Genomic DNA, 23,666 nt, shown 5'->3' on the forward strand with positions numbered 1-23,666 from the left:
GGGGGGCAAATCCTAACAGTGGAGAGGCAGGTGGCACTGCCACATGGTGTCAGATCTGATCTGCTGCCCCTCTGTCAGCTGCAGTGAAGCCTCCAGCCTCCAGACCCTTTTTTCTGCTTCGATTTGAGGACGTTACATTTGTGTGGGTCTACTTGCCACTGCAAAATCAAAATAAAAAATGTCGTGCTATCAAGATACTAAAGTATTTCAGCACATTAGTTAAACAATGTAAAAAACAGTTGTAGGATTTTATGAGCTAGACCAAAGTATAATTGTGTAGTGGAAGGGAAATTTTGGAAAGTTAATAGTTTGTAGAAAAACCTTCAGCTGTAAGTCTTGTGGCATTGGATTTTTATTTATTTGTTTTTTGCCAAATGTTCATTTCCAAACAGCTCATTCTCAGTCAGATTGGATGGAGAACGTCTCTGAACGTTAAAACCTTGTCAAAATAACTTCACTCAGGTTTGTTGATGCAGCGTTTAAGCCCTGCCTGTACTGTAAGTGAGCCTCCATCCACGTTTGAAATCTTTTGCAGCCTTTGACTGGTTTTCTTCGGAGTTGTCCTGCATTTAGTTCCACCCATCTCCCAATCAAACTCCCATGGTAGTGTTGGCAGCATCACCACCAAGTGTTTAGAATGCTGTGCAATACCAGCTTTCCACCACACATCACATATTACATACAGCATCACTGTCACAGAAAATCCAACCAAAGCTGTAACATTGCAAAATGTGGAAAAGTTCAAGTCCGAGTGTAACCTTACCTGCCCCTGGAGCCAGTAGCCAGCTGTAGAGGTAGCCTGCTGCCATCGAGAAGTACAGCACCAAGGCTCTCTGGCTGTTGACTGTGTCCAAGATGTGCTCCACCGTCACGGGCGTGTAGGGGTCCGAGTCCTGTTGGCCCGTCTGTCGCTCCACCAAGAGATCGGCGAAGGCCCGCGTGCGACCGCGCTCCGCCACGGCCAAGGCCTCGTCATGGTGGCCTGAGGCGTTTAACAATGGTTAGAAATAAATAAGAAGCTAAACATGAATGTAGTCACAGGAGACGTCAGGGAAGGAGGACGTCTCGTCGGCTCACCGAGGCTGACGAGGACCCTTTGGAGAGCCTGGTAACAGGAGGTTTGCAGGTCAAACAGCGAGAGTTTATAGTCGGTGCTGTGCTGGGCCTCGTGGCGGATGGTCTCGAACAGTGCAGACGCCCGGTAGAGCTGAGGACGAACAGCGACAGGGGATATTTTTTACACTTTAAAACCGTACAGTTAAGAAATGTCAGTGTTCATACCACTGATGCAGAAGGATGTGAGGTACAACCAAGAGTCCTGTCGCTGTCTGTTTAATCCAAACTTAGTACAACCCTCTCTTCGTCTGAGCAGCTACATCAACTCTTCAATAGGCATTTAAGCATTTTAGCATCATGTCTTCAGGTTAGTCTGAGGAGGGAATGAATTTTTCAAGCAAAGGATAGTCTTTGGCCACTAGATGGCAGCATCCTACCTCACAGGTCATCCCTAATGAGTCTTTTTTGTTTTTTCTCCAGTTCTCCTTCCCTTCTCAACCATGTAAAGCATAGTGGAGTAGCTGGTGAATGACTGCTAAACACACATAAATCTGTTCATCATCTTTTATTACCCTAATTTGGCAATGGAGAACAAGCATTGTTGTAATGCTTTGAGAGTTTAAAAGCTCCGTGTGTGTGTCACTAAATGTTTCCACCCAGGACTTGGCTGTGAGGTTGAGGGAAGGAGGGTGACAATAGACAGGCGGGGCATCAAGGCAGCATAGCCCAGCAGAGCTGATCAGGAGTGCTGATTCATGTGAGCCGTTATTGATTTCCTATTTCTGCACTTATAGCAGCCCTGTTGGATGGCTGGTAGTGCTACAGGGCAGCTCTACGGGAGACCAGAGCAGGCAGAGAGATAAAGAAAAAAACATCTCTTGACCACAGTTTACGCAACACAAAAAGCTGCAAAACAGGAAAAGGTTACTGCTAAGTAGTCGACATGTTTTTTTTTTGTTTTTTGTTTTTTTTTAGGATCACTCTGGCCGTGTGTGATGCACACCAGCGAGGGCGCTTTTATTCTGAGCACTTGTACATGGATTCACTCTAGCTGATGTGGCGTATGCCAAGGTCATGCAGGAAAGTATGTCAGAGAGAATAAGAGGGGGAGGGAGGGGAACGGCGAGGAACCGGAGAGTTCTGCTGCATTAGTGCTGGGCTCAGAGCGGCTCGTCTCAGGCTGATTTCACTGATGGGGCTCTGGGCTGATTGTAGCTCGTCAATCTGTTAGGAATGTGAACGTTCGCCTGTGAATCAAACTAATTCCCTACAGCATCTTTTCTACAGCCTGATCCATTCTATCACAAATGACGAGGAAACAAGCCCAGATGCGCCACATTCGCAGCAATATGAGAAGGCTGGAGTGTGAGTACAATCTCTATTATTGAGAACTGTATGGAAGACCATTGTGGCCCAAAATGTAGGGTTGAATACTTTATCAAATAATCTCTCACATAACCGAACAATCGCATATACATGCGGCACTGTAGGAGTTCTCAACTTTTTTTTTCCTTAAAGCCCTTCTTCAACGTACAATAAGAGCTCTGCCTCCTCTTCTCTCCATCAGAGCTGTGAACGCTCTAACGCCCAAGTCTGTGGCATGCACCATCTACTGTCATTTATCATTTACATGTGTGAGATTTTTTTTTTTTTAATCTGATTTTTTCTTTCTTTCTTTGCCTTTAATAAAAAGAAAGAGCCACCTCAGTGTTAAATAACTTTGCCTGGAGACGACTTGTCAGGTTCTCTGCAGCATCCAAGGCTTTGGTTTACTTCAACAAGATGCTGAAGCCTCCTTTTAGTTTGTAAGGAGAGAATACCTTACGGCTCCGTTGTGACTAAGGGAAGTACCGAAATCCTTTCATCATCCTTTTGAAAATTTGGAGACAAGCTTCTCATTGATATTCCACACAGGACATGCAGAAGTCTATCAGGTACTTATTTTCCTATAAATTCAATAGTTTTATTAAAATGGAATTCAGTTTCTTCTCAGACATTTTTGATTGTTCTCAGAACCATCACACTTTTCTATTTCCACATACTCTAGGTTGTGCATGGTGACTTAAAGGCTTGTTGCTCTGATTGTGTCTGCTAGTAAATACAGTTTCAATTTTTAAAAATGCAAAGTTGTACATGTAAAGTTATTGCTGATTTAGCTAATGTGCTATGATAGCTTTTATTAATGCAATGGTTCTCTTTTGCTTGATGTGGTCTCAGAATTTTGAATTTGGCATCTCTTTCTCCAATTTTAATGTCATAATATCCTGTATTCGTTCTCTACCAAATGAAACAGAAACATGTTAAATCAACAACTGGTCTTAAAAAGATCATTGATTTAAAAACTTTAGTTTAACATATTGAAACAACAGTCTTGGATCCAGTAGGTATGTTGATATGGGAAATATGGCTGACCACCCAGGGGACACCAAAAGTCATCAGACAGAAAAGTTAGCTGCCAGTTGCACCCCGGATGAGTTACTGCATGTCCATTCAGTGAAGAGAGAGCGTCACCTGCATTGTCCACGGTTCATATTTTAAACTGTTGTTTTTGTGATTTTGTTGTCTGTAAAAAGTGCTATATAAATAAACTTTATCTGTCGTTTTATAGCACACAGATTCTCTTTAAAACATATTTGAGCTTTAAGAAATCTTAATTCAATGAATGTTAACAACACACACACAAAAAAAGCTGATGGTGTTTGGGGAAAAGCAGCAGGAGGGTCTTGTGCAGGCATCATACTGCAAAAACTGCATCGACATAGTAAGACCCAAAGCACTCGCTACAACACCAGTTACAACTGAAATTTAAAAAACCTTTTGTCCTAGAAATAAGATGCGTTACATTTCAAGATCTGTGCAACTAAGATTTTAAACAGCAAAAGTACATTAAAACAACAGCTCAGCTAGTAACTTAAAATCTAAAGTAAATGGTGAACTATATATACTATATATATATATATATATATATATATATATATATATATACACATAAATATAATTTACACTAAAGCTAGGGCGTGGAGATCAGGAATGGGGGGAATTATGTAATTTTCCCTAGGAAGAATGGTGTTTGGAATATAGTAAAAAGAAACCAGGGTTTCTTGACATATCAAATTTTATATTTCACAGGAAAGCTCCGAACCATCGGGAATTTTACTGATATTCATATATATTATATGATAAATCAGCTTGCCAAAGTGCTACTATTTATTCAGATTGCTCTCTCTTATTTTACTGTCAGTGACACGACGTGGCTTTTATCTGACATGTAGAGTGAATGTCAATGTCATGCTGAATCAGTAATGTAAGCAGAGCTTGCAACACGCGTATCTCTAATGATTTTTTTTTTCCTTTCTAAAATAAGCTCTCTAGGGAGGTCTCATCCTCTGTAGCAGATAAATTCAGACACACTGGCTTAATCTACACTAGTCCTGTGATATTAAAGGAAGCACAAATTTATTGATTCAAACTCGCAGGGATACGAATGTGAGGAGCCCATCTCAGAGGGAATAGGTGCTGTGGAAATAGCTGATGTAAATCAGGACATGTCAATCACAGAGGCACGGTGAACAGCAGGCTCACAGATCGGGCGATAGCGTACAACAGACTTTAAATATATCCAGGATAAGCAACACGAGTTCAAGTACTCCCAATCTACACCTGTGGTTCGAATCAGGAATCCAAGTGCATGGCGTTTACAGCTGTGGTATAAAAAACGGGTCATTTACCAAGGTTATATGTGCCGACAGTCCAGCTCATGAATAATCAGTTGATTTATACTCTGAGGACAGAAGTGTCCTCTTCCACCACTGATTCACCTCAAGCGGTGCAAACCGACAGGCAACAGAAGAAGAAAAAAAAACAAAACTTGAAATATATATGGAGGGAAAGGATTTTAGATCCAACAAGGACAACAGACTGAAGAGCTACATGTGAAAGTAGGACAGGCTGGTAAAGTGGACAGAAAACGATGCTTTTATGAATAATAATCTGGAAAAGTGTGCATTTGTATTCCACCCCTTTAACACTGGCAACCCTAAATGAGAATTACTGCAACCAGCTGCCTTCAGCAAAAGTCACAAAATCAGTAAACAAAATCCCAACGTGTAATTTAACCTTAACCCTAATATGCCAAAGTCAGAATATCAAACGGAACAATTTTCAACCGACTCATGGAAATCTGCAAATCTAGTAAAGCACTCCCCAAACCAGCTCTGTAAGGTAGAGTGGCAAGTAACTAAGAAGTAACTAATACCCTGAACATCCAATCCCACTACGGAAGTGGCTGTATCAAGCTAAAGGGACGCCTAACTTCAACATAAAGAGGGGATCTGGATTGGATCTATGAATCCAGGATAAATCTAAAGAAAAATCTGTGGCAAAGCTTAAAAACTGATATCAGAGACATAATCCGACAGGTCCGAGGCTGTAACTGCAGCCAAAGGTGGTTCTGCAAATTACTGTACAAATATACAATATGAAACCCATGCATCATCCTCCTTTCACTGCACAAATATGCAACGCTCTTTTGTTGATCCGTCGCATGCAAACCTATTCAAATACATTTAAGTTTTGAGGTGGTAAAAAGTGGGAAGGATACGTGCAATGGAAAATATGTTGCACTGGCTTGTTAGAATAATATTTTGCTTTAATTGAACACAAATTCCTCAATATGACTCACACATGAGTCGCCACGTTAGTTCGGTCTCCCTTTCCCGGCTCTTGTTTCAGATAATTGCAAACAGACAAACTTGCTTTTTTTTTTTTTGAAAACTATGATGCAGGGACTGGGAAGCAAAAAAAAAACAAAAAAAAAAACAAACAAAAAGAAAGTAAAGCTATCTGGGTCACTATGATGGTATTTGCGCACGTGTATCATAACAAGAGTGTGTTGGACTAGATCTTTGAAAATGAAAGCAGCTGAAAAACATCCCTGCAGACACATGTGACAGCCACCGCGGCTGGCTGGCTCGCTGTCAGGCTTGTGTGTGGATACGCGAGCCAAGAGGAAAAAATTAAATCTTGAGCTACACTGTGTGGACAGACTACAGAGAGAAGGAGTGAGAGAGGGAGAGAGAGAGAGAGAGATGTTTAAGGGGATATTCCATGCCTGCCAGGTGGGCAGTGGGCTGAAGAGGAGTGAATGTGTGCGTGATACAGAGGTTTGGGGCCTCCTGTGACAATGCACACTGATCTAAAAGAATAAAATAATAAAAAAAAAAAATCTTCACTCATCTGTCGCCTGTCTGCTGCTGAGATGACAGCGTTTACCAGCTCTACAGACTCCTCAGCGTACCGCCAGCAAGCCGCGTTGGTGCGCCCCTTTCCTCTCTTCTGGGCTCCTTCCATCACCATAAGGTTATTACTGAGAGCTTATTTCCCACCTTTTATGTGTTTGGACATCTACCTCCACCTCTCATTTGTAAGCATAGCCAACCTCTAAGTCGACAGATGTGGGCTTATTGGAGGTCAGTTTTAACTACATGGGGGTGGATTTGCTGGAAGGAGTCCAGGTAGAGGAGATGTGAGGAGGAAATGAGTCAAGGTGACTCAGAGGAAGCAGAGAGAGAGAGAGAGAGAGAGAGAGAGAGAGAGATGCTTTACCTGATGCTGGGCCTCCTCCAGATTCCCACTGGCCCACAGGGAGAGGCCGAGACGATGGCGGATCTTCGCCTCGTCCTCGCGCCGAGCCAGCTGCTCCGCGAGCCGCAGGCCTGTCAGGAGGGGAGGAAACGGCGGCAGATGAGAAGACGGAGCAGAAAATATTCAGAGCAGACTGACTCTTGTGCGTCTTTGTGTGCAACAGATGTAAGCGTGGCGTGGTGCTGCTGTTCTGACAGCGAACAGGTTTGGAGATTTGGCCTCGGTTGTAAGAAACGGCTCGTGCAGCGGGTTTTAAGCATGCACCCGCCTCTGGGCGAAGGGGGAAGAGCGTCGGTAGCGCTAATCGGACTGCGTGGTAATCAATGCGAAGGATTGAGTGGCTGAGCAAACACAAACACGCGTGTAATGCTTGCTTGAAGGGTATCACAAAAGGCGTCGACAAATATTTGCAAGCACATTGATGGGCGAATAATGGGCTTTATGCAAACACAGCAGAAGTCTACTTTGGGATGCTCTGAGAGATTGTTAGTGTTAGGAAGACAGGGGAGTATATATCCACAAGCACAGTCAGAGGTACACATTTTTTTGTTTTTAATGACGCCCCAATGCTGCTTGTTTTTCTAAGGTGCATTAAATTTACAACAAAACCTTTAAAACAAGAAGATGCTTTAACATATAATGGATTTTTCATTAATCCACAAATGGTAGAAACTTTAAACAGGATCAAACATACACATACAACCCCATCGCTTCTTCACTGGTCATCCTTGGTTGAATGGTGTTCCTTTAATCATTAGAATCACAAAGAACTGGAAAAATGTAGATTTGATAATAACTGATTATCTAAGCATGGAAAAATCTGTCAAAATTAATAAGCGGAATCCCTTATATGGGAAAAAACATACTGTCAGATGAGGAAATCTCACCCAATCTTGTTTTTTTTTAATTATTATTACTAACTAAGCTTACATATTGTATTATTAATATGTCCAGAAAAGAACAGTTCAAATAAACCACTAAAATCTTTCAATCATTATGACACTTAAACCCATTAAATCTGTTCTGTTTGTAAGCTGCTGATCGGCGTTGTACGCCCAGGTGTGACTGTTCGGTATTTGTGCCGAGTGAAATCATCTGCAGAGCACACAGTTTGTTTTTTCACTCTTAATTCGTCAAGCAGCGAGACCGATATCACATCTTTGCATGTGTTCTCTCTCTGCCTGCCGAGAACCCGGTTCTGCCCAATTACAGAGATGAAAATGCCCCTCTGTGCAGGAAAATGATGGGGGGGGAAAAAAAAAAAAAAAAAAAAAAAAGGGCAGCGCCTGAGCCACACATCACCCGCAAGGTGCTAAAAGCTCAGCAAGCCTGCTACAGTTTACAACAAGCCATTTCTCATGCACATTCCTGGTTAACACGGTTTCTGTATCTGGAAGTCCATTCTCTCCGCCCGGCTGTGTGACAGAGAGGTCGAAACGCGCTTTCGGTCAAAGAGAGGAGGAGGAGAGGAGTGGGGGGGGGGGGAAGTAGGCCAAGCCGGCCTAGTCCCGAGTCCGCTTTACTCCGTTTTCCCGGAAAAAAAAAAAAACCCCGCCTGTGGCTGGACCAGATAAGCCGAGAACAGAGAGTGTGACCTGAAAATGGCAGCCTATTCTGCGAGTCCAGCACACCAAGCGGGCGTAGACTTCATGGCTCCTTCATGGCCGTGCAAGTCGGCAGCCTTTGAAGGCGAGCCTGCAACGGTCTTTCCTCTCTCCTTATCTCTGCACACACCCTCCCTCAGTCTGACTGCATGCCCTCTTCCCCCATGCATCTGCTGTGCTCCTGTACCTACTCCTCTCATCTCTGAGCTTCTGTCCCAGCCACCCCTCCTTACCCCCCCAACACCGCCCCCTCCACCCTCTACCTGTTTCATCTTCCCTGTGGTGGCACTGCTAGCAGTGACTCTGCACTGCTTAGGGCTCATTAGGCGCTGGAGCAAGAGAGAGGAAACAGATCTAAATTATCCTTTTTATTCTCTGACAGCATCACCTCTCGCTCTTCTCAACTCCATTTCTGAGCCTTTCATCTACACACATACACACACACACACACACACACGCACATACATCCTACAGCGCACACCAAAAAAAAAAAAAATTCCTTCTTTCTTGGAGCGGCTCTGTGATAGTTTCTTTATGATCAAGCCTGAATGTCAACCAACTCTATGTTTTCTTTATTCTCCAGCTGACAGTGAAATAATACATGTGAATTATGACTCATAGTGATCTCTGTCTTTTCCCTCCGTCTTCCTGCCATCCGTCTTTTATTTTTCCAAAGCCGTCTTCTTCTTCTGCCTATTGCTCCCACGTTCCCTCTCTCTTCTCCCGCTTTGTGTCTGTCACTGTCACGACGCGTGCCTTTGGAGCGCCCGGCAGGCACAGTCACGTAGCAGCGGCTGACACGAGGATGTGGCCGTGGCTGGCTGCACCCTGAAGAGCAACTGGAGAACACTTTAAAGGCTGCCTGACAGCTGGGGGAGAGAGATCCACTGTGGTTGCCCCAGGGCTCTCTCACACACACACACACACACATATGCACACCTCAGGGTCTTTTCCACACGCACATGTCGTGCGCATGCACGGCGCCACTGAGAAATAACCTGCAGCGAGCACGCACTCGACACACATGGCGACAAACTGCTCTTTGATCATGACCACACGTGGGAACAGCGAACAGTGGCGGGGTTATTGTTGAAAAATGAGGATAACAGCACACACAATTTCCACTAGGATGAAGCACTGCTTCTGTTGTGCTGTGGACTGTGGGGATGAAAAAAAAAGTGCTGCAAACGGCTGCGAGCGAGGCGAAACACAGAACGCTACAGAGGGACGCCCAATACCTCGCCTGATTCTCACGTACAGGTTTGCTGGTCATCACATAAAGACCTAGAGTTGAAAAGTATTCAAAACTCTGAAAACTTTTTCATATTTTTTCAAAGTGTTAACCACAAACTTCAGTCCTTTTTAATTCAGGAATAGTTTAACTGTTCCTTCAAAATAATCTAAGCAGTCTCTAAGCATCTCCACAACTTTATCTCTGCTCTGGTTTTTGGTCTTCATGAAGCTGACCGCTGAGATTAATCACACACAAGCGGCCGCAATCTGCTAATAAAGTGGCTTCTGAAGGCAGTTAGTTGCACTAGATTTCATTTACGCGTATCAGAAGAAAGATGGCTGAAAACATATCTGAAAAACATGCATCATTTTTATTCCAGAGATCAATCTGCACTAGCTCGTATTGGCCTATCAAAGAAAATCCCAGTAAAAAGCTCTGAAGTTCATGGTTGTAATGCTACCCAATGTGAAAACATTCCAGGGTTCTGAAAACTTTTGCAAGGCTCTGTCAACGTTGCTCATTACCTAGACCAAACATGAAACAGTGTTAACTCAGGGCAATTTGTTCTTCAGTTGTTTAAGCTGTAATCTTCAAAATGCAGGCACCTAAAAAGTTTGAGGATTGCTGCTCAGAAGTACTGAGGATAGTTAGAAAATGACCTGATTTCTGAAATCCGTGAAATTAAAGATAAAACTTTCTTTAAATTTTCAAGCAAGATCGTTTTTTTTTTTTTTTTTTTGAAACTCCAAACTCCCATGCAGAAAGGAACAGGGCCTAAAGAAAAATGTGGGCACCCGATTTTTAACGGTTTCTGCAGCGGTTCTGTGTATTTGGGAGATTTCTCCGTGTTGTTTCCGAACAAGATGTCATGTTCAGTCGTATTACTAGATTGTAAAAAAGGTCTTTCTGTGGATATTTGATGATGTTAAGGGTGGTTAAGTTGCTATTCTTCACATTTTTCCCTCTAACAGTGGAATTTTTCCTGGCTGCAACAGAGGTCCAGAGCAGTATTGATCCAAATCTGAGCTTAACCATCGCAGGGATAATGTTCTCATTGAATTTTTAACGCTTTATGTCTGGACCTTTCCTTCAGCCACAGCAGCCAAACATCCAGCTTCGTGTTTCTAACTTGTCTTAGATGTGGAAAACTAAATGTTTACTTGCAAACCTTAGCTATGGGATCTTCTGGTTAGGATAGCATAATTGTGAACTTTTGCCTGTTTGGTAGAACAGTTCGAGGTTTCGACAACAATCCGGATAATGCGGTTTTAATTTGAGTTTACAACTGCAACTCAGATTGGAAGCAACATCACACCGTTTCTACCATGTTTGAGTCTTATTGGAAAACCACTTTCCAAACGTACAACCAATGCAAGCTGGTGACAATGCATCAATCAAGACTAATATGTTCACAAGTAGATGCACATTACTCTGTGTATCACTAAGGTGATGAGGTATAAGTTTAGAAACTACCAGATCACAGTTTTACAAAATATTCTGATCACTGCATCTCATTGAAAACCGTTTTATTTCTATAACTTTCACATTAGCCAACTTTTTATGTCGAAATCCCAACTTTTTGGGTGATTGCACTCTACTTTGCTTTTTTTTTTTTTAAAACTCATTGACTTAATCTTTAATTTACCAGTAGAATCCCGTTGAGATTTACAATCGTTTTACGAGGAGTGTCCTGGCCAAGACAGGCAGCAGTAAACAGGGTTTATGATGCGTTCCAGGTCCTAAAACTGCGAGAAATCAAAGAAACTGAATTTAGCAAACAGATTTGAAGGATAAGGTTTAATAAAGGTTTTGACAACTGCATGCAAACACACTAAAGTTCTTGACTAAGAAAGGTAAGAACTTTGTTAGTCTTTTTTTCTTTGATCAGTTTAGACATAATCTGATAGATCAAACTGATTTCAACATCAAACCAAAAGTTGAATTTATATATTAGGGTCTGGATCGCAATTATATTGATGCGTTATATGAATTTAGTTTCTACTTTTTAACATAAAAGCACTTTTTTATCACGGTTTGTTGCTGAATATAGATGTTTTGTTAGGTATTCGATAAAGAAACGATGAGGAAACTGTATGTAAAACAGTTACACGTTGGCACAATGACCGCGCTGTGTTAATGACAATATTGATCATGTTAATCACTAAGTGCATCTTGGTGTGAAAGACCTCTCACTGTTTAACATATCATGTCATTACAAGAAAAACACCAGAGCAGCTCTATAACCCCTTGGCAGCTTTCTATGTTTTTATGCTGCCTACTGAAGGTTAGTCGTTATAGGAGAACACAGAATAACCATTGAACATACACAAACACTCAGCGAGTTGAAGGTCAAATAATTTCAACTGTAGCTGCAGAGAAGCTTCTCTCCAGCTCTACTCCAAAACACAAAAACAAGCAGGAAAAGTTAAAAAAAAGAAAAGAAAAAAAAAAAGCACTGGTTACTGAGAGAAAAAATAAGGCAACTTTTCTGCTTGGGTAGGTTGGCCAGAAATAATTGGCTGTCAAGGATAGTGAAGGCGCTGTTCTTGTTCAAAGCCAAAATGAGGAAAAAATACAAGGACAGCGTGGGGGGACAACACTGGGACTGGGTGGAGACAGAATGGCCTGTCGTCTTTGTTTCTATTAAAGCTCAACAAGCGGGCCTGCAGTGAGCGTGTGTGGGCCACAGCAAACTCGGCTAACTCCAAGAAAAGATGGGGATGGGATGGAAGGGGGTTTGTCGTCCTGCATTTTCTCTGTGCGGGGTGAAATGTAGGAATCTGTTTTTAGAGAGGCTCCGGTTTTCTCGGTTTCAACAAGCACTGGTTGGGGTTTTCACAGGACGTGAGCAGAAAGCTTACCCTTGAACACGGCTGGGCGGACAAGGCATGCAGTTGTTAGTGTTATCATGAGGTTTCGTTCAGTTAAAGACATTTTAATGAGACGCCAGCAGAAAGAGAGTAAAGCGTTCTGCTATTTATAGCTGTATGGAGCATAAGACTAACATCCAGTTGTCAGTGTGCTAACAGTGAAACTTCAGCAGCCTGTGTCTGAAATAATGTGGACCAGGTTGTAAATCAGTAGTTCCTGTCTAGCAAAAGCAGAATCATCTGAATAATCTACACACCTGATAGAAAAAAACATGTTTTATTAATTTCTTTTGAATTTAGCATCTGCTTGATAGACATTATTTTTTTTGACAGTACAAGCTTTACTTCTGTCATCATTCTGATGAACGCCAGAAAAGATCGTGATAACATTTTAAGTCCACATCACCCATTCCTAATGCCCAGTGCGGACATACACAAACTCTTCCACCGAACTGAACCTCAGGAATGAAAACTTCACGCGCCGTCTCTAAAATAAGTAACATTTGATAGGTCGAGCTGCAGTTTCTTATCCTTCCCTTTATAATCTAAAAGGCAACAGTGAAGCATGAGAAGCAGGATTCTGTCAGCCCGTGTGTGACAACGTTATTTTGGCAGCTCTGAGAAGGAAGATAGAGAAGTGAGTGTGGGGAAAAAAAAAAAAAAAAAACATCTAGCAGTAAACAGGAGAAATACTTTGAGAGCATTTGGGTAGGTTTGCACAGACAGACATACTCAAATGCTATACCTATGCAGCTCTGAAGACAAACACAGATGCACAATGCTCACACAAAATCCCCTTGTGCACATATATCACATTAATACAAAAGCACAAAAAACACGCACATGCATCCACACACACACACACACACACACGCACACAAACAAACACATGCGCACAGCTTAATAAAAGTGTGGCAAAGGCTTAGCAATAAATAGGCTCAGAATTTCATATTCATGAATTCACAAACTCTAAGCCTATCAGCTCAGGCAACAAAGGCAACCCTCTCCATGCTCCCCTCTGCTCACTCACCTTCCTGCAGGTACATGACAGCTTGTGAGTAGTTCTGCAGCGCATGGTGTGTTCTCCCCAAGCTGCCATAGGCCAGCGTCTTGGCAGCCAAGTCATTAGTCTGAGCCGCCACACTAAGGTGCTGTTCTTGGAACACCACCGCTCGCTCATAGTTTCCGAGTGACTCATAGGTGAGACCCAAGTTGCCGTAGGCCCGGGCCTGACGTGTGGTGCTGCCTGCTTCTTCTGCGATCTCCAGGTCACTCTGGTGGCATCGCAAGGCTGTCTCATACTCTCCCATAGCTTGGTACACAGCACCCAACCCGCAGCTGGCGTCGCCCTCCAGTAGTCTGTCCTGGGTGTCGCGAGCGATGGCCAGCTGACGCTCCAGGCAGGAAATGGCCTGCTCGTAGTTGCCTAGCTGGCTGTGGAGCGCACCAAGCTCGCCGTAGGCCTGCGCCTTGCCACCGCACTCCCCGAGTTCATGTGCCACGACCAGCCGTTTTTCGAAACAAACTAACGACTGCTGCAGATTGCCCATTGCCCTGTGGGTGAAAGTAAAGAGTCAACGTTGAGTATAATGAAGCACAAAACACGCACATTAAAAATTCACCCGCTGTTCATAAATTGATTAAAAATAACAGCACAAGTCTTTATGTAAAATATTTTAGGCCTAATATGACTGGAGATGCACAGAGATATTGTCAGGGGACAAAAACCTACTGATTTTTCAGCCTGATCCACTTTGACTGGTCAGAAAACCAAACCTCCAATCAGTGAAGGCACCATAACTCAGCGCTACCAGTTTGTGGGAAACAACAGCATTCATCTGTGTGTAAATTATTCAGTGAGGAGGACTAAAAGTTAGCTCTTTTTAGTATCTAGAACATGCAAAGACGTACCTGTAGTTCATTCAGGCTGTGAGAGAGAGAGCAAGCTCACTAGTAATAGGAAGGCTAAATTTAGTTCAGTAAAGTTGCTCCATATTTTATCCTTTTGAGCATTTAAATTCCATTTGTGCAGAACGCATTTATAAAAGTACCTACTAAAATTCATAATAAATAGCAGCTTCTGCATTACAATGATGTAATTTGGTAGAATCTATTTATGCGGCCCAGAGTCTAGATGGCTACATAAAAAGCCACAGAGGGCCACAATTGGTTCTTAGGCCTCGAGTTTGACACGTGATATAGGGCATCAATTTACTCTACTTGATATTTTGTTCATCTTTACTGTATTCCAAAAGACTTTATTCACGATCTCAAATGCACTGTCGGGCGCTGGAAGCCCGTTGAAACGAAGCATTACAAGAAGAAAAGCCTTCAGCTTAATTAGCGTCGTGTGATAACGTATCTGCTTGACTGAGAGCTGCAGGAAGATGAGAAGGGCTTGCATATGATGTCTATTATTCCCTTCTGAACTCATGCATGGCAAATACAGCTGTGTGTGTGTGTGTGACTGCTGCAGTGCCAAGCTGGTGCTGCACAATAAGAAGAAAATCACCTCCGAAATGAGGATTTTGGGGGAAAAGCTGTTTGTATTTTGTGCTGCTGTGTAGCTTCCCATGTTTCTATCAGCTCTCTAAGGCATGAGGAGAAACAGCGGGGAAAAGAGACAGAAGACGCTAGAAGTTGTTTTGAAATACTAAGAGCTTCCCCCATTCAGAGACATCTGCTCACCAAACTACTTTGCATATATTTAATACCAGCAGCACCAGGCTTCTGCTGACACAGCTCATACCAGATTCCCATTCAGGCACTGATCATCACAGCCATTTCTAGCTATATGGTTCTTTATAGTGAGCACATATAGAGATAAATGACATTCAAACTGCTTGGTTTCTTAGTAAAAGTCGAGTTGTAGCCACATAAACACTTGGCGAAATGAAAGGTACTCCGGACTCACCTGTGCCCATTGCCCAGGCCTCTGTAGGCTTTCTCCTGGTCCTGCATGCGATTTAGGCTCTGTGCCACTGACAAGTACTGGTCGTAATACTTGATCGCTTCCTCAAAGTCTCCCAAAGCCTCGTAGCAGTCCCCGAGGTTTCCGTAGGCCCTGCCCCGGTCCATCACTGCTTCGTTTCCACTCAGCTGCTGCAAGGTAGCCAACTGCTGCTCCAGGTAGCCAATAGCCTCCTCCATCACCCCGACATTCATTTTTGTGATGCCCATGTTGCCGTAGACCTGAGCCTCCACAACGGGATCCTTTAACCTCCGTCCGAGCTCCAACTGCTCCTCGTAGCTCTTGAAGGCCATGGCGTACTTCCCGAGGGCCATGTAGACAGCTGCCAGGTGGCCATGGGCTTTGCACTCTCCTGAGACGTCACCAAGCTCTTGGTATACCTCCAGCTCCTGGGTGTGGTAGCCCAGAGCTTTGTCATATTTCTGCACTAGTCTGTAGGTGGCCCCCAGGGCAGCATAAGCACAGGCTTCCATCCTGCGCTCCTTAACCTTAGATTGAAAGCAAAACAAAGGTTAATGATTGTTATGTTATTCAATGATCTTCTCCATTGATGTGAGACTTTTTCTTGCATGGGATTTTTTTTTTTCTGGAGTAGAATGAACTAAAGAGATGTCAGTAACATGTGCCTTAAATTCAGCACATGGAAGCAATTTGCACCTATTTTTGCATCAGGTCACAGTTAGTCCCTCTTCTGGCACAAATACACAGCATATGCACTGAAGTGATCAAAGAGGTAGAGAAAAAAAAAGTCTTTTAGTCAAGGAACTCCAGGTTCCTGACAATACAGAGCATTCCCTTATTAAGAACTAAATGGAACTGGGGAATTTACATCAGAAAGGCCTTTCTACATCCATTACTGATCCTGAAAACTATTAAAAACAGTGGAATAAAGTTCTATTGTATCAGACTACTCAAACGTTACATGTAGTCTTTTGCAAACAATACACCAAAATGTTATCTCAGAGCAAAGAAGCAACACAGGGTGTGATTGGATGTTTTTTTTTTTGTTGCAAATGGAAAAAAAAAATATTGTTCCAATTGCAGGGTACTGGCTGTGCTCTTGCTGGAAAACCTATTTGCAAATGGAATGCAAGCCTGAGCCCTACCTTCAGTTACATCCCCTGTTTTTTTTTATATATATATATAAATTCAGCACTACAATAGTTTGCTTTTTACTTTTTTTTATCTTGTTTTGTAAGCTTTTAAAAGATTGCAAATACCTCATCTAGTCTGGGTGCAATTAAGACAAACAAATATCGGTGGACTATCCGCAAAAAGGTGCACAGTGCGTTCTCTCATTATGGGCAAACTGCGTCAGAGCGAAGAGGTGCTGCGTGGAGCTTCCTACAGTGGCAGATGTGTGTTTGTGTCCAGTTTAGGGACTTAAAGGAGATGCACAACTTAGTTTTGCACATATTTAGCCCCCACAGATACCTTCATGAATACATCCATATGTTTCTTTTTTCAGTGAAAAAATTATTCTGCTGAACTCACTGAATGTAAAACAGCCTTACCTGGTGAGCTAAGGCCAGCTGCTGCTCGTAAAACTGAATGGCTCCTGTCACGTCCTTTTTACAGACAAAGATGTCTCCTAAGTTCCCTAGTGCTCTAAAGCGAGCCTGTGCATTGTTCAGGGACTGCGCTAGTGACAGCAAATACTTCTGGCACTCCTCCGCCTTAGTAAAGTCTCCTAGGGCCTTAAAAGCCAAACCAAGGTTGCAATACGCCTTGGCCTGACTGAGTTTGTCATGAAGGTCCTTGGCCAGCGCAAGATCCTGCTCATAGTACTTAACAGCATCCTGGTAGTTGCCCAGGCAGTAGTGAGCATAACCCAGATTGTGACAAACTTTCCCTTCGCTCTCCATGTCCTGAAGTTCTGGGGACAATCTGAGGTACTGCTCATAGTAGGGCACGGCCTGTGGAAACTCCCCTCGAGAGCAGTGGAAGTTTCCCAAGTTTCCCAGAGCCCGCGCTTCGCTCTGGACGTCCCTCAGCTCTCGAGCGATGTTGAGGTGGTTCTGGTAATGCTGCAGAGCACGGTCATGGGCACCGAGGGCTTGGTACGCCACAGCCAGGTTGCCGTGGGTGGAGGCCTGTGAGGCACGGTCATTAACCTCCATGGAGATCTGCAGCTCCTGGCGATGGTAACGAACTGCTTGGTCGAACGCTCCGAGAGCATTGTAGGCATTACCCATGTTGCCATAGGCCCTGCCTTGGGCGGCATAGTCATTCAGCTCCTGAGCAATGGCCAGGTGTGTTTTGTGTAGTTTCAGTGCAGTCTCGTAGTCCCCCTTCATCTGGTGAATGATGCCTAAGGAAAGAGGAGAGAGGAGAAAAAAATCAAGTCAAGGACCGACACAAGGGAAAGCTGGAACCACATAAAACTCAAGTGCATTGTCAGCTCTTCATGTTAAAAACAAGTCATTCGGTTGTTAAAATATGCTCTCTGAGCCATCTGTTCTCTGCTTACACAACACAATCGCCCACAGAATTATGGTCATTAAAATGTAGTGCAATCAAACAGAGTTGCTACAACATCGAAATTAAATCTTTTGATGGTCTAAACACTCTTTGATGACTGTGTCTTCTAGGGATTTTACCAAAATCAACAACTTTTCCACATGAGTGGATGGAAGTACGGAAGAGAATCAGAGCTAAAGACGGAGGGAGTGAAAATGAGGGAGTAGGAGAAGAGCGGTCGGAAAGCTCAGCAAACAACTTTAGAAAAAAAAAAAGAGATAAATGTGGAGAAGCTATAAATAATGGAGTAGCCGGTGCAGTGAGCGTATTTTTTTTCTGATAAAATACTATACTTTGAAAAATAATAGCTTTACTCCGCAACCAGGCAGCCATCTGGCATATTCTCATACATCCTCTCACTAAGCAAACAAATGTGTGCCCACACCTGTATACTAATGGAGACTGACAAATACATAGCAAGCAGTAAAGAGACATCAAGGCGTATCTGCTGGGGCTCTTTTTCTTTCCGAGATGTTCGTCTGTATAACTCATCTTTGAATCCGTCATCCGGCATGAACAATAGAAAAGTTTACTAAAAATACCGGACAACACGCAGGGATCCTACATGTGTTTCTCATTTCTAAATGCCGTGCCTATTAGTCCCTTCTCAGACAATTTTTGAAGGATTAAATATGAAAGCTCACCATGCTTTGTGACAGATATATTTTCAGAGGCCAGGATTTAAATAGGCAACCTGAAAAAGACCTCTGAGACTATGAAAGAAGATTAAGAGAGGAATGCATGAACGAACACATAGAGAGTCGGATGGAAACTACTTTAAATAACGGAACGAGACATGAAGTATTGAAATGCAAATATCTTTTCCATTCAATTTCACTTTCTTCTGTACTTATGCACACTTAGAAAATGCGTATATCAAATCTTATGCTTTCTCTGACATTTCCATATTGTGTGAAAACCTTGAATATGGCTGTTTGTTGATGGATAGAGAAGCCAGGTTGCGCGCTATAGAAAAAAGCGCTCTATTTTCGTACAGTATACAGAATGATCATCGTCGCTTTGCTGCTTCGGCGTTGAGTAATGGCCTCGTAGGATGTGGGAAGCAGCCACTGACGGCACACACGGAAGGAGAACAGTTTTGGAGCCCGAGTGGGAAGAGTCGGGGATGGAGAGAAACCCTGTGGCTTGCGGTGACGGTGATGGTGGCGTTGGGATTAGTTACCACCACGAGTGTTTTCCTATTTATTTCATCCGAAACCTGCCACATTACGGGCTTGAAAATGGGGAACATAAACACTTGAACGGGACCCAAACAGGCGGGTCTCGTGACCGAGTAAGTCGCATGCGATGGTGGACGTGTGTTTTTGTGCTGTCCAGATTTAACACAGCCAATAACAATAGAGAAAATACATGAGCTGCCTTTACGGTAATGGTTTTGGGAAAAGATTGATATATTCGTACATTCCTACGGTGTGTGTCACACAGTGTGAAAAGGGGGATTTGACCACAAAAATAGATAAAAAAAATAAGTTGACAAAACATTTTTACCTGTCTTACCCCAATAAAACAGGCTATACCAGAGAATAACAACCTTGTCATTACTTTAACTTGTTGTTGTCAATTGAATTTTTACCAAAGTGGCTAAATAAGTGCATAAACCTTATCACTTTTAGGTTGGTGAGGGATCACCTTACTATTTAAATTACAGACATGAAAACTTTGAATCAGATGCTAACTTCAGCATCATGTTCATCACATGAAGGAATCTTTTGGGAGTTCACCAGGTAAGTGGTTGTTGATTAGTATTTCCTCTGTCAAAATCTTTTTCTAGTGAGTTTCCAAGCTCTGAATGTTCATTTACTCAAGATCAGACCTGTTATTGTTTTGGCCCCACAGGGGCCAAAAGACTATATTTTTTTTATCAATATTTCCTACCTAATAGCTCTCAGCAGGAAGGAAATACTGTGACTTTATATTTTTTAAAAGAAATTAGAAATTAGCCATGTCTCATATCTTTCCAAACGTATTTAATACAACAACCTGTTGAATTATTTACCACTTCCAAACTATTGTTAGCTAAACAGTGTTTTCATGCGGTTTGAAGGCAAAATCCTCCTTCCTGTCAGATTGATGATAATTTTCAGATGCAGGTCTGCTCTTGTTAGCAGTTGATTGTTTGCTCGAGAATGAGAATAGCTTTTAGGTGAGATCTGCCTATAAAGGTTATCATATGGTTCATACCCTGCGAACTGCTGGATTATATATGACTAATTCAAAATCTCAGTAATACAGATTCCAGACATTAATGTCAAAGCAATGAAATGTTTGGAAGATTGTAGGATTTTTCTCCAACAGTCACAGTTCAATTCAGACTCAGGTACTCTGAATTTGCAAGAACTTGTTCATCAGCGTGAGTGAAATCTGCATCATCAGTCTTTCATTCAAGTGTAAAGGAGACGATTAATTAAACATGTCTCAACTGGATGTCTTTGTTGGAGAAAATATAATCAAAGCCACTTAGGATAATTGTTCAGCATGTCGCAAAGACTTGCTGACAAATCATATCTGATCTGCTGTTTATGTGCTTGCTTGCATTCTCTGGGTGAAAGAGGAAAAAAAAAACATGAAGTGACCCAGTAAACATCAGGTTGTGGTACTTTAGAATTAGCATGCAAAGTGTATGGCGGCACAAAACACAGACAGCAGCAAAAAAAAGAGAGAAAAAATCTGATTTATAAATCACAGAGTTTGACCAAAGTTTCTTTCTTACTAGTTTTTACTTTCACATGTTCGTTGGCTCATGAAAAAACACGTTATGTATGTCTAAACACTCATAATAGTCGAGCAAGTTTAGCATTAATAAAGTGAATTTAAGTTTTGTTTGTTTTGTTTTTTTTGCATAAAAACAGTAGCTTTTGTTCCCACATCAAGGGCTCAAACATTTTACCTCCTTGGACAAAATCCTCAGCTTTACCTAACTTTGGAGTCATGTTAGGAGTCACAGCTGGCTGGGTGAAGGAGCACCGACAGCCACAAAGTCACTCCCAAGGTTATGCTTTCCCCCAACGGATACTGATGTTACCGAGGACATAATGTCTACTGATGTATTACCAGCTAACATGTTCCTGCTGCAGGCTAAAAATGGATCCGGGTCTTGGTGATGGACGCAGGGCTAAAGCAGGCGGGCGGGCTGGAGGCTGGGGAAGCATGAGCAGGTTTCAGGTTGGGGACATGGAAGCTGCTGGCTAAAAAAAAACAAAACAAAAAAAACGCCATAAGCCCCAGGCTATGCCTGGAGCCACACTCGAAGCCAGAAAATATTTCTATGTCCCCTATATGGTAAGAAGATTATGGAGCCCTGAGGGAATGGCATCCTGTAGAACGGTAAATAAAACCATTCCAAACATGACAGTAAATACAGATAACTAATGTGGCCATAATAGCATCCTGCCATAACCAGCCAAGACCTGAAAATATATCAGTCCTCTGAGTCAGATCTATGATTTACTGTGTGAGGTGTGTTGTAAATACAGTTGACTAAACATGTGCACTTCATTCACATCCATTTACACAGTGGTATATCAGAACCCTGTAACCAGGGACATTAAAAACTTGGCAATGCCTTGTCACTGTTCATTATTCAACTAACTTTTACATAAAAGCATGGCTGCACTGATGACTTTGAGATATGGTGCTATATTCTGAGTAAATCACTTTGTCAGTTTTACTGCATTGAAGAAGGCCCACTGTTACTAGGGGGGCATATTGAGAATAAAGGAAAGACCATCAGCCTGAAACAATTAGAGAAAATCTACAACATTGCTTGAATCTTAATTGAAAGAGGCTGATATGTGTAAATATTAAATTGCTAAGTATGTAAGTAAAATCCCAATGACGTAGGACAGTGTTGACATTAAAAAGTCAAGAAGCTCCAGTTTATTTTATAATGACAAAGAATGTTTGACAAACCTCGACTATGGTTTATTAACGGCACTCCACACTGACGTTGAGAAATGCAGATAAAAAAATAAATGTAAAAATATGAAACAATTTAGAAGAGAATGTTAAGTAGGGTAGATCTCTCTTCAGTTCCTGAATGTAAAAATACAAAAATCTTCAACATTAATTCCTTTTTTCTTCTATTCTGATTATATTCCAATTATAAATGCAAAATGAGATGCTCTGTCTTAACATATTTTTATACTCTGGGGTTTTCATTGTGAAATCAAAGAAATATTGTATTTAAGCCATTATTTCCTTCAACAGATCTATGCAGAAGCAGAAACACAAACAGTATGAGCCACTTGCAGAGATAATAAGTGCCTAGACTCTTTCTCTCTTTTACATTTTGTCACATTACAACCACAAACTTCATAGTGTTTTATCAATATTTTGCAGAATAGAGTACAAAAGTAGTGCATAATGGAGAATCAGAGGGAATATGGTGAATCTTTTTCCATTTTTTCCCCATTTTTTCATACTTCTATATTCACATCCCCCGATTCAATACTTTTTACTTTACCAAATCTTCTGGTACTTCTACCTGTTCTGCACAACTACAGACTAAAGTCTCAGGAAAATAGTTCACTCGTCTCTCTTGACACAAATTCTCAGTTGATTCGGTGTCTGTACTTTGACTAGGACATCCCAATATGCAAAAAGAGGAACATAATATGATTGTTGTTCTGCTGGGAGAGGAACACTCTTAAACACTTGAGAGATTACAATGTAAAGCTCTGAACAAAGTTTTGGCCCTACTGTTGAAAAACATCCCCACAGCATGACGTCGCCACTACCGTGTGTCAGTGCGGGGGGACACGCCACTCTTCTCAAAAAGCATCTTTTGTTTGTGAAAACCAAGATCCATTTCTTTCCCACTTACCAATGAGGTACCACCATGAAGTTCCAGTAAAATACACTAAAGCTTATGGTTGTAATGTCACAAAATCTGAACAATTGTAAGAAGCATAAATACTTCTGCAAAGCTCTGTAGGCAGTGATTACATCATTTAAAAAAAAGGATTGAAAAGAGAGTTCTTTTTAGCCGTAAAACATTTTCGTTGCTGCTATTTAAGAGCCTAAATTTGCTTCATAAAGAAATCGGCAGTACAACAGAGCATTTAACGACCTGCGGTGTGAACTACAAGTAGCAGACCGAAGAGCCTCCTTGAATCCACAGAAATGGGTCGAACTGAAGTGAGTTTGGTTTAAGGTACTAAATCCTTACTTATGTGCGAAGAGATTCCCTGTGATCTGACTGATACACAGACATGAGAAATATATATATAAAAAAAGGAGAAAATAGACAAGAGGCTGATTGCACTGTAGGTGGTCTTCCAACAACATGCAGAGTCTTCCAGCTGATCCGTCGTCCTTTCGACTCTGACTGACCTTCACCCCTCCTTCTGCTCTCTAAGCACACAATCCCTGACCTGTTTGCACACATACACACACACACGCACACACATCTGATTCCAAGAACTGCTTATAAGTATACTGTTCAAAATGAACTTTTTTTTGTTGCACTGCACCATCTCCTGCAGATTGCATTTCATGCTGAATTTGCAGATGCTCCTGGAAAAGGGCACAGTTGCTTAGCTCAGAAGGCTGCCGTAGCTCTTTTGTTACATTTAATAACACTGCAGCGAGTGGAATATTAGCTGCACATGGTGAACAACACATTAGTGAGGACAAAGACTGAGAGTGTGCTTCACGGAACTTCTCTAGTTCGGTGCATAGTCATACGAAGGGGGGCGGGGGGGGGGGGGGGGGGTCGGTTCGGAGTGTGTTTTTGGCCGAATAGTAAA

The 23,666-nt window shown here is 42.2% G+C and overlaps 1 protein-coding gene across 2 annotated transcripts in view; it reads right to left on the reverse strand.

The window, feature by feature from the left end:
* The window catches only part of LOC106963097 (tetratricopeptide repeat protein 28), a 176,690-nt gene that overhangs the window by 18,255 nt on the left and 134,769 nt on the right, over window positions 1-23,666 (reverse strand). For both annotated transcript variants that reach the window (XM_015057838.1, XM_015057830.1), the window contains exons 6-11: window positions 16,893-17,689; window positions 15,322-15,866; window positions 13,438-13,961; window positions 6,661-6,770; window positions 1,078-1,207; window positions 764-982 (exon numbers count right to left, since the gene is read on the reverse strand). In XM_015057838.1, coding sequence (XP_014913324.1) covers window positions 764-982; window positions 1,078-1,207; window positions 6,661-6,770; window positions 13,438-13,961; window positions 15,322-15,866; window positions 16,893-17,689 — 2,325 coding nt within the window. The remainder of the gene's footprint in view (window positions 1-763; window positions 983-1,077; window positions 1,208-6,660; window positions 6,771-13,437; window positions 13,962-15,321; window positions 15,867-16,892; window positions 17,690-23,666) is intronic.

This window comes from Poecilia latipinna, unplaced genomic scaffold, assembly GCF_001443285.1.
Source record: "Poecilia latipinna isolate Pla-1442-1.1 unplaced genomic scaffold, P_latipinna-1.0 Scaffold62, whole genome shotgun sequence".
NCBI lineage: Eukaryota > Metazoa > Chordata > Actinopteri > Cyprinodontiformes > Poeciliidae > Poecilia > Poecilia latipinna.